The 11,540-nt window shown below is 45.2% G+C and overlaps 2 protein-coding genes across 2 annotated transcripts in view; one reads left to right on the top strand and one right to left on the bottom strand.

The window, feature by feature from the left end:
* Window positions 1-11,540, top strand: part of Npc2 (Niemann-Pick disease, type C2) — a 23,712-nt gene that overhangs the window by 5,185 nt on the left and 6,987 nt on the right. The window lies entirely within an intron of this gene.
* Window positions 1,456-3,374, bottom strand: Isca2 (iron-sulfur cluster assembly 2). The gene is made up of 4 exons (XM_013017342.1): window positions 3,292-3,374; window positions 2,982-3,084; window positions 2,770-2,885; window positions 1,456-2,318 (listed from the first exon to the last, which is right to left on the bottom strand). Exons 1-4 carry the CDS (start codon window positions 3,360-3,362, stop codon window positions 2,144-2,146), a joined length of 465 nt encoding a protein of 154 aa, XP_012872796.1. The 5' UTR covers window positions 3,363-3,374; the 3' UTR covers window positions 1,456-2,143.

An 11,540-nucleotide genomic window follows, 5' to 3' on the forward strand; every position in this document is an offset into this window, starting at 1 on the left:
TCACGGTCTCTCCTGCCCGGGCTGGCTTTGAACCGCGATCCTCAGATCTCAGCCTCCTGAGTAGCTAGGATTACAGGCGTGAGCCACCAGCGCCCGGCTTATTTCCATTTTTTAATGGCAGATTTTCTTAAACCCTAAGTCCAGAAATGCAAGTTTTTGTTGTAACAAATTTTTAAGCTCCTAAATGCAGATCTAACCAATAATTTTTACAGAATCAACTGGTTCTAGGTTCACAAATATTATTTGGTCATTCATTGTGGTCATTCAGTGTGGATTTTTACAGTGGTCTATATAGACCTAGGACCACATGACTGTTAGTGTAGCCTATTTAAGTGCCATATCTAAATAAGTGCTCTAAAATTTTGTCATTTAAAAATATTTTCTTGAGAGCCAGGCACTGGTGGCTCATGCCTATAATCCTAGCTATTCAGGAGGCTGAGATCTGAAGATCACAGTTCAAAGCCAGTCTGGGCAGGAAAGTCCATGAGACTCTTATCTCCAATAAAACCAGCAGAAAACTGGAAGTGGCACTGTGGCTCAAGTGGTAGAGTGCTTGCTTTGAGCTGAAGATTTCAGGGACAGTGCCCAGACCCAGGGTTCAAGCCGCGTGACCAACAAAAAAAATAAATAAATTTTAAAAAATAAAATTAAAGGAATTGCTAGGTTTGGCAAATAAATATATATCTAAGAGACACACATAGTACAAGACACACTTATATTAAAAACATTAACACACTAACATTTGTTTAACCTAAATTCAAATTTAATTGGATACCCTGCATTTCACCTGGTGACCTTTAGTTAAAAAACAAACAGTACCATGTATTAGCTATAGTAAAAAAGAGAAAAAAATCACTTTCTACTATCCATGAGACATTTTATACTGTAAGGCAAGAGAAGAAACATATCCTCAAAGGATTTGGTTGTTAAAAGACTACAGAATCTTGAGATGTATATGGATATATAGACAGTCATTCAGGTTTTCAGTGAGTCTGGTCTAATTTTCTAGGGGGTACACTTTGTTTTATGCATCCTAGCATATCACAAGTATAACAATAAATATGTCTGTCCTATCACATGGAGAATGGCAAAAGGCTGCATAGAAAATAAGGATAAGTTGATAGCACATTCTAGAAGGACAAGCTCAAGTGACAAGGATATGGCTCAGGCACAAGGCCCTGTGCTTAAACCTCAGTGCTGCTAAATCAGTCAATAAATAAGACGAAGCCAGGTGCTGGTGGCTCACACATGGCATGTAATCCTAGCTACTCAAGAAGCTGAGATCTGAGGATCACAGTTCAAAGCCAGCCTGAGCAGAAAGGCTGTGAGACTCACCTCCAATTAACCACCAGAAAACTGGAAGTAGAGCTGTGGCTCAAAGTAGTAGAGTACTAACCTTGAGCAAAAAGGTTCAGGGACAGGCCCTGAATTCAAGCCCCATAACCGACCAAAAAAAAAAGTGGGATGAAATGAGCCAGTTATGATGGTGTATACCTGTTAATTCCTCAGAAAGTTGAGGCAAGATGATCTCAAGTTTGAGGTAGTTAGTCCACCTACAGGATGAAGTGAGCCAAGTGTGATGGTGTATGCCTATAATCCCTCAGAAGGCTGAGGCAAGATCTCAAGTTTGAGTCAGCCCACCTACACACCAAGACAGTGGCTTAAAAACAAAAATTAATTTGCTTTACTTGAATATTCATTCTGGCCTGGTAACTGGTATTGAAGCTACCCAATCCAAAACACAGTAAGGACTTTCTTTTAAATGAGGTTTTATACATAGGTATACATATATGTACATGCAGTTCTGAAGGCCAAAGAAGTAACTCCAAATTCTGGACTCTAAGAAGTTCCACAGATATTCACTGGATTTCAACCAAGTTCTACAGATTTTCACTGGATTTCAACAATGATTAACTTGAAGCTTGGCCTTAGCATGGTATTAAGGGGATAAGGAAGAATTTAGGTCAAGGTAAAAAAGCTTCACATTCTGAAAATAATAGTGGCAAAACACACAACACTCAGGGATCAAGGAAAATAAAATTGAGAGAAGGACATGATTAGAAGGAAACTTGTAGAATTCTGCTAATCCAAGATTCTTCACACAGTAAGACTGGTGACAAGCTAAAGGGCACTTGTCAATGCATCAAAGTTTGATAGAGAATGACGACCCACAGGAGCAGCCTTGCTGAGCTTGAGGATTGTTCAACACTTGAAATGAGCTTCGGATCAGTTCTTGGCTGAAGTCCACCAGAGCCCCTTTCACGAAGGCCATGCTAGCAGAGTCAACCACCACTTTGGCCCCACCCTGTTCAAATACCCTGAAAAGACAGAAGGGCCGGCAGTAGTGAATACCTCAAACACCAAAAAACATGCCACTCTATTGAAACCCGAGATGCACTTCTGTTTTTTCTAAAGTACAGAGGGGAGTGGAACATTCCTTATGACCTCTAACAGGTGCTGTTTTCTGAAACGAAAGGATTCAATGGAATGGATGAATATGGGAAGCTATTTAGAGACTTGGGCCTCAATCCAATCCAGCCTGACTCTCATCTGACTACCTTATGGACTTACGCAGGCCAAATGTCCTCCAGTATTAAAAGAATAACCTCACTATTTTTTTAAAAATCAAGATGACAAATTTCCACCCTCCTCTCACAGTGGGAGAAAGGGGGTGTTTTAATCATCCTTCACACCTTAAACTGGAGTCGCTTTTTATCCCTCCAGTACATCCTCTGGGACCCAACCCTTCCTCCACCTCTTTCTCCTTGCCTGTCGTCGGGATTAATAACTGTATCCAGTGAAAATTTGTATTGGAATCCGGAGCATCCACCTCCCTCCACTTGCAGCCTTAGGAATTCTGACCCTTCGGTGATTTCCAGAAGCCTCTGAAACGTAGGTAGGGAAAATCAGGGAAGTGAAGCAAGAGCTGGTGAGAGGTGGGTGACAAGGAGGTCTCCCGGCCCTCGGGTCGGATCTCCTACCCGGACGCAGCTGTCCGTGAGGCGGATTTGCTCTTCGCCGGCCTCGGAGTTGGAGGACGATGCATCCCAGCGCCTCTGAAGTCCAGGAGAGATCAGAAGGATTCTGCCGTCAAAGAGAGGAGGGTAGGCCGGGGGATAGGAGAACCTGGGACCCGCGGCCCGCCCCCCACCTTGACCGCCTCAGGCCTGGGCACCCCCACCGGGATTGTCCCACGCCAAACCCTGACCACCCTCGTGGGCCGTAGCTTCTCATTTGTTCTGGGGGCGCAGGATCTAACACCATTTCAGGATGTCCTCCCAACCTTGGTACCTGCTCCTCCGCCAGGGAATGGCCGCTCGGAGCGCCGCGGCCGCTATCGGTGAGGCCCAGGAGGCCGCCATCTTTCTCCACAAACTCCGCCCTTGGCTTCGCCCACAGGACGCGGGAGCGATACGAGGGGCGTGTCTCTGATAGGCCACGCCTCCGATCATACCTATTGGGTAGTACAAGTTGAGATGTCATCTGATTGGCTAGAAATGCTCCCGCTTACGGAAGTGGGGCCGTACTAATAGAACTAGGGCGGAGCCCTGAGGACAAGAAAGGGACGAGCTGAGCTGTGAGGGGACAAAATGGGCGGAGATAGGAGGCTGGCTTCGGACCCAGCTCCCCGGAGCGAAGAGCTGGGCACGGAGGGACCACCCCGGACGTAGCTGATGACAGGTCACCTGACTGGGCTCCTCCCTCGGCCCGCCCCGACAAGTTTATCTTGTGACTGCCGCCACCGCTTCTTCCTTCCTGGAGCTTGGAGCTTCCTAGTCCGCGATGCGTTTCCTGGCGGTTGCGTTCCTGTTCCAGGCGTTCATCGCCTCCGCCCTGGCCGAACGCGTGCAGTTCAAGGATTGTGGTGAGCCCCGGACCCGCCCGAGGTCCCCGCGCAGTCAGTGGGAGCTCTCCCAGCGGCCTGCGCTGAGACCCCCGGGCTGGGTTGGGCCGGTTCCTCCTTGGACCCCGGGCAGAGTGGGTTGGCTTTGGTGAGAAGGAGTAGGCCTGGTGAGACTTGACCGAGCACAACTTTGTCTCTTTCCTTGTAACGCGTTTTGGGGTTACCTCTACACTGCAGGGGTGAATCTTTTGTTCAAGTTTTCTAGAGTTTGTAAACATCAAGCTGGGGTGTGGTAGTAGTGTACATCCATAGTCCCAGCACTCTGGAGGTGGAGGTAGGAGATCATGAGTTAAAAGCCATCCTAACAAATAGTGACACCTGCCTCCAGAACACCAAAAAAAAAAAAAAAAAAGTATAGGCAGCCATCGGAAGATTTGTATGCAATGCAGAGTTTATTAAGGGAAGGGACACAAAACTTTTTTGAGGATGTGGGGATGCTACTAGAACTACATTGTACCTTGTTTAAATAATCCCCCCCATCTACACGAACACCAAACTTTCTGTTTTGTTTTGGCCGGTCCTGGGACTTAAACTCTGAGCCTGGGCTCTGTCCCTGAGCCTCTTTGTGCTCAAGGCTAGCACTCTACCACTTGAACCACAGCGCGTCTTCTGGCTTCTTCTGGGTAGTTCATTGGAGATAAGAGTCTCCTGCCCAGGTTGGCTTCTAATTGAAATCCTCAGATCTCAGTCTCCTGAGTAGCTAGGATTACAAGCAGGAGCCACCGGTGCCCGGCGGCACATCTTGTTTTAGTTTTTGTTTTTTTGTTTCTTTTTCGGACAACTAAAAGTCAACTCTCCTATTCACAGTTTATTCTGTTGCAAAAAAGGTCTTTTTTTTGGGTGGTGAAGTTCGTGAATTTTTTTTTTTCTGGCCCAAGGGCTTAAACTGAAAGCATGGGTACCATCTCTGAGCTTGTGTACTTAATACTTGGGCTCTATCACTTGAGCCACAGCTCCATGTCTGACTTTTTGTGGTTGATTGGAGATTAGAGTCTCACAGACCTTTTCTACCCCGGCTGTCTGCAAACCTGGATCCTCAGCCTCCTAATTAGCTAGGATTACAGGCATGAGCCACCAGTACTTGGTGAATTTGTGATTCTTAATCCGGTCCTTTTTCTTTTGCCAGTCGTGGGGCTTGAACTCTGGGCCTACGCACTGTTCCTGAGCTGCTTTTTTTTTTCTTTGGTTGGTCGTGGGGCTTGAACTCTGGGCCTGGGCACTGCCCCTGAGCTCTTCAGCTCAAGGGGAGTGCTCTACCACTTGAGCCACAGTGCCACTTCTGGTTTTCTAGTGGTTTATTGGAGATAAGAGTCTGGACTTTTCTGCCCGGGCTGGCTTTGAACCACGATCCTCAGATCTCAGCCTCCTGAGTGCTAGGATTACAGGCATGAGCCACCAGCGCCCGGCTCTGAGCTGCTTTTTGCTCCGCTGGTGCTCTACCACTTGAGCCACAGCACCACTTCCTGCTCTTTGTGTAGTTTATTGGAGATAAAAGTCTCACAGACTTTCCTGCCTGGGCTGGCTTCAAACCTTGATCCTTAGATCTCGGCCTCCTGAATAGCTAGGATTATATGCATGAGCCACTGGAGCCCAGCGTAAAACCACAGTTCTAATCATATCTTGTAACTGCTAACCCCTCCCAATGGTGTGGTTGGAATCTTTGTTGGAAAATACAGTAAGAAATAGAAATTCTGAGTTCCTGTACTCAAATCTACAGAATTAATTTTGGGGACAAAGCTGGAATAGTTATGTGCAATGATCATTGAAAGATGAAATTGATTTTGTAAAATTTAAGCAGGAAGGCTGGATGCTGGTGGGCACTGGTGGCTCAATGTCGGTAATCCTAGCTACTCGGGAGGCTGAGATCTGTGGATCAAGGTTTGAAGCCAACTCACGCATGAAAAGCCCATGAGACTCTTATTATCTCTAATTACCAAAAAAGCCAGAAATGGAGCTGTGGCTCACATGGTAGAGTGCTAGTCTTGAGCACACAAGCTCAGAAATGGCACCCAGATCCTCAGATCAAGCCCCAGGACTGGCATACACACAACGAAATTGTCTTGAGCAGAAAGGAAGCATGATGATCACACTACTATATGAATCATTGTATCCCAGAAGTAGACTGGACGGTCAGACTAAGTTTCTTCCCTTATATCCAGTGCCCAGAAAATAGTAAGTGCTGAATAAACACTTGCTTAAAACAAAATGAAGGGAATACTGCATTTTTCCCCCACTATGTCTTCAAAACTGATATTGAGGCAAAGGTATGAAACGTGATTGGCTAAGGAATAAAGACTGCTGGACTATGAATACTTAACACATGCAGTCACAGCTTACTTAGAGTGCAGGGCCTTGAGTTCAAGCCCTGGTACTGGCACACACACACACAAAAAGATGCTATTTCACTGAACTAGGAGACTGGCACTTGAAACATTCCTTCCATTAAACATATGGCCAGCATTTAAATGAAGAGACTGCTAATTTCAAATGAGGAGGAAAGTGAAAACAGAATAATTTAAGATCTCACAGCTGGGATGCAGTAAGAAACTGGCAGGTATTTATGAACCACTCTATTTCGATGATAATTTTTTTAATGAACTGAAACATAGAAATTGTTCATTTCAGAGCAAAAAAAAAAGTGTGCATAGACAGAACTTTTTAAAAGGGAGGGTTCTCATCACAAATTTTGTTTACTTTTGAATTGGGAAATACAGTGTAAAAACTTGAGTACCCAGATCAAAGATTTTGTATTCCACTTGACACCCACCCAGCTCACATCCTGAGGAAGGATTTTCTCAAGTGAGAATAAGACAAACTAGTTTTGCAATATTTGCAAGTTAGGAATGAGGAGTATGATACACTGACATTGGAAGTCCAAGAAACTCTTCAGCAAAGAACTGGAGAAAGAGCTAGTTACTCCCCTTTGTTTTTGCTAGAAGATGTGACCCAGCTTTGAAGGAAATAGAAGCTAGATATGGAAAGGTTCCATGAGCACTAATTTTTGCCCCAATTTTACCTGCCCATAGAAAATGGACAGCACTTCTGAAACTTTCAGGTGCTGAGAGCGATGAAGAAGCATGCTGGGAGATGAAGACAGCAACAGGTTATTTACAGATCTAGTTAGAGCAGTGGGTCCCAGTAATGAAAGAGGTAGTTGAATACACACACAACTCTTCTACCCAAGGGCAGACACACCCAGAGAAATCGAAGTGCATCTACTTGAGCTTCTCCGTTCAGTACTGACAGTACTCAGCATACCTGGTAACTAACAAGTACTCTTGATTTGAATTTTGCTTGTTGTCTCTCTACTTTTGACCTGAGACAGTAAGAATCCATTCTGTTGTCTACAAATATCACCTGTGCCTGAAGGTATTTCTGAGGTTAGGACTCAATTTTGGTGTCAGGAGACTTGTTGACCAAATCAGGCACAACCGTTCTAAATTAAATTAATGAGCTGAATCCAGAATCTTGGAGTACACTTTACGAGAGCACCACTGTGTTCCAGATAACTTAGATTATATCTGAGAACTGGGTGTGTGGAAGTTAGCTCATGTACCCTACAGGCAGGTACTGGCCAGATGCTTGCCTTGAGGCTATACCTTAGCCAGTGGAACCTGTAGCTGGCCTGGGTGTGTCCCTCAGTGTTGGAATCTGAAAGGGTGTACTTAACTTACCACAGCAGGACTTTGTTACTAAGCTGATCTTTGATTTTCTCCCAATCACCTGGCCAGGGTCAGAGGCCTGGATGGGAAAACAGGGATTTTTCAAGACTGGTACTTAAATACCATTATTATTTTTTCTTTTTTGGTCAAGCATTTATTATGAACAATGAGTACATTTACCCTTTATTAGAATGAGACACTTATGTTAACAAACATATGCTTCCAACCCTGAGTATTCATCTGCCTATTGCAGAAGAGCAATTAAAATTGTTCTCATTGGTAGAGGCGTATTGTAAAAGTTTAGAGATGGCTGCGTGCTAGTGGCTCACACTTGTAATCCTAGCTACTCAGGAGGCTGAAATCTGGGAATCACAGTTCAAAGCCACCTTGGGCAGGAAAGTCCGGGAGACTGTTACCTCCAATTAATCACTAAAAAGCCCGAAGTGGAGTTGTGGTTCAAGTGGTAGAGTGTCTGCCTTGACCACAAAACAGCTCCAACAGCTCAGGAATAGCACTCAGGCCCTGAGGTCAAGCCCCAGTAACCCGCCCCCCCCCCCCACACACAGTTTAGAAAGATCATTGATTTGGAGAGACATCAGAACATGATTAAAACTTGGGTGGGAACATACTGGGAACAGCTAGTCGAGATTGCAAATGGAAATAGTAGTTTCCTGACTGGGTTATCACAGGTGCCACATTTGATGCTCTCAAATCCTGTGCTGGTAGAGTTTTCTAACTGAGCTTTCCTGAGACAGACCTAGAACAGAGAACCATCTGTATACACTGTACTGTTTGCTGCTCCCCTTTTATATATCAAAAATATCAAAAATAGACTGTATCTCCTTTTAGAGAGAGTTGGCTCCGAGATTTAGAGTGTCAAGTTGTTGTTCTTCAGTGCTTTCTTCTCTTTTATTAGTTGTCTAAAACTAAACCTAATTTATGAATCAGTTTTCAAAATGGCATAAAAGCAACACTGGAAGGTCTGATTCATTTTATTTCTGACTTTCTACATCTGATCCTTATTTTTTACACATATGTAGTATTTACATGCATATTCTCTCCAGAAGCTGTATAGACCTACATCATTTATTTCAGAGGAAAAGAAATCCAGACTCAGGTGCCAACAGTTGTTAACTAGTACCAGTTGACACACTTCTAGTTCTTGCCTCTTGGCTGTGTTAGTTAGCCCTATTTGGAATAAAATTCAACTTGAGTCCAAAGTTTTTTTTTTTTTTTACTTGGTTTTGTTCTGAGTCTCACTGTGTAGTTAGAAGTCATCTCAGACTCTTGTCTCAGTCACCCAAATACTGGTTGTACCACCATACTTGGTTGGGGCAATTTTATTGAAACTATGAAGACCTCTGTCTTCATCTCTTTTGTTTCTGGGGAAAATCGAGGTCCTAATGTCTTAGTTAGGAGTTTTAGTTCTCTTTGTTGTTTTTGGAACTAAAATATTTCATGACTCATCAATGGGCCTCTTAGATTTCTTCCCTAGGAGAACATGACTGAGAAGTCAGGAGGACGGTAGAGAGGGTACAGTTCCCCACTCAGAAATAGAAGTAGCTCTTCTCTCAAGAGTTGTTCCTCCTTCAGATGGTGGTGTTTCCTCTGTTCCGGGTCATTCTTTTTTTTTTGGTCGGTCATGGAGCTTGAACTCTGGGCCTGGGCGCTGTCCCTCAGCTCTTCAGCTCAAGGCGAGCTACCACTTGAGCTACAGTGCCACTTCCGGTTTTCTGGTGGTTTTTTGAGATAGGAGTCTCACGGTCTCTCCTGCCCGGGCTGGCTGTGAACCTCGATCCTCAGATCTCAGCCTCCTGAGTAGCTAGGATTACAGGCGTGAGCCACCAGCGCCCGGCCCAGGTCATTCTTATGACAGTGAAAACTGTGGTTCTTCAAGTCCATATTCCACTTAATCACGAATGGGTTTGAATGCATTTACTGTGTTTGTCCATACCTTCAGTAGCACTGCCTATTTGTTTAGGAAGCCAGACTGGGTAAAAGAATGAGATTTTGCCAGGTGCTGGTGGTTCATGCATGTAATCCTAGCTACCCAAGGAGCCAGAGATCTGGGGATCTTGATTCAAAGCCAGTCCAAACAGGAAAGTCCATGAAATTCTTTTTTTTGGAGGGGGAGGGGGGGTCCGGTCATGGGGCCTGAACTCTGGGCCTGGGCGCTGTCCCTCAGCTCTTCAGCTCAAGGCTAACGCTCTCAAGGCTAACGCTCTACCACTTGAGCCACAGCACCTCTTCCGGCTTTTTTCTTTTTGCTTATGTGGTGCTGAGGAATCGAACCCAGGGCCTCTGGCATGCAAGGCATGCGCTCTACCACTGAGCCACCTTCCCAGCCCCAGTCCATGAGATTCTTATCTCCTGTAAACTATACCCAAAAAAAGCCAGAAATGGATCTGTGGCTCAAGAGGTAGAACAGTAGCTTTAAGCACAGAAGCTCAGGGATAGCACCCAGGCCCAGCCAAAAATAAATAATAAAAGAATAGAGATTTCAAGAAGATACAATACTGGACAAGGAGTTTTCTAGGCATTTGAGGAAAGTGAAAAATCTAAACCAAAGATATTTCACTGATGATCACAAAGGATATGGGAGTTGAACCTCTAAGATAAAAGAACCATTGTAAGAGACAAAGAAGTCATGTTGAATCAGGAAAAACTGCCAAGTGTTTTTAGTTGAAAGTGAGCCTGGATCTTCTGAGTAAACAGTTCTCAAGAATTTCTTGGAGTCTGTGTTCCTATGAATGGTTATTTTGTTTTGTTTTGGGGTTTTTTTTGGGTCCAGTTGTGGGGCCTGAACTCTGGGCCTGGGCGCTGTCCCTCAGCTCCTCAGCTCTTCAGCTCAAGACTAGCGCTCTACCACTTGAGCCACAGCGCCACTTCCAGCTTTTTTCTTTTTGCTTATGTGGTGCTTGAGGAATCGAACCCAGGGCCTCAGGCATGCAAGGCAAGAGCTCTACCACTGAGCCACCTTCCCAGCTCTGTTTTGTTTTTATCAGTTGTGTAACTTGAACTCAAGGCCTGGGCACTGTCCCTGAGCAAATTTTTTGCTCAAGATTAGCACACTTTGAGCTATTGCTCTACTTTCAGGTTTCTGGTAGTTAATTGGAGCTAAGAGTCTGATGGGCTTTCCTGCCCGGGCTGACTTTGGACCAAGATCCTCAGATCTCAGCCTCTTAGTAGCTAGGGTTACAGGCGTGAGCCACCAACACCCATCTCCTTCAGGTATTTACTTTTCTTTCTTTTTTCTTTTTTTTGGCCTGTCCCGGGGCTTACACTCAGGGCTTGGGCTCTGTCCCTGAGCCTCTCTGTGTTCTAGGCTAGCGCTCTATCATCCTTCAGGTTCCTATGGCTGTGTTTTTAAAGCTTCTTTCAGGTTCTAGCAACACGGGCTTCTAAATCAGGCTGCCTCATTGACTCCTGAATCTGCCCTTTCCAGACACGATGACGCTGGATAAATCACAGTAATAGTCTTTCTGCCCTTCTGGTTTTTAACCTCTAAAAGAAGGATAATATACTTGAGAAGCAGGTCACCGGTGGCTCACACCTGTAATCCTAGCTACTCAGGAGGCTGAGATCTGAGGATCTCGGTTCAAAGCCAGCCCGGGCAGAAAAGTCCGTGAGACTCTTATCTCCCATAAACCAATCAAAAACTGGAAGTGGCTCTGTGGCTCAAGCAGTAGAGCACTTGCCTTGAGCTGAAGAGTACAGGGACAGCGCCCAAGCCCAGAGTTCAAGCCCCATGACTGACAAAAATAAATAAATAAATAACTAGCCGGGCACTGGTGGCTCACGCCTGTAATCCTAGCTACTCAGGAGGCTGAGATCTGAGGATCGCGGTTCAAAGCCAGCCCGGGCAGGAGAGACCCTGAGACTCCTATCTCCAATAAACCACCAGAAAACTGGAAGTGGCGCTGTAGCTCAAGTGGTAGAGCGCTCGCCTTGAGCTGAAGAGCTGAGGGACAGCA

The sequence above is a fragment of the Dipodomys ordii genome, unplaced genomic scaffold, assembly GCF_000151885.1.
Source record: "Dipodomys ordii isolate 6190 unplaced genomic scaffold, Dord_2.0 Scaffold2, whole genome shotgun sequence".
Lineage (NCBI taxonomy): Eukaryota > Metazoa > Chordata > Mammalia > Rodentia > Heteromyidae > Dipodomys > Dipodomys ordii.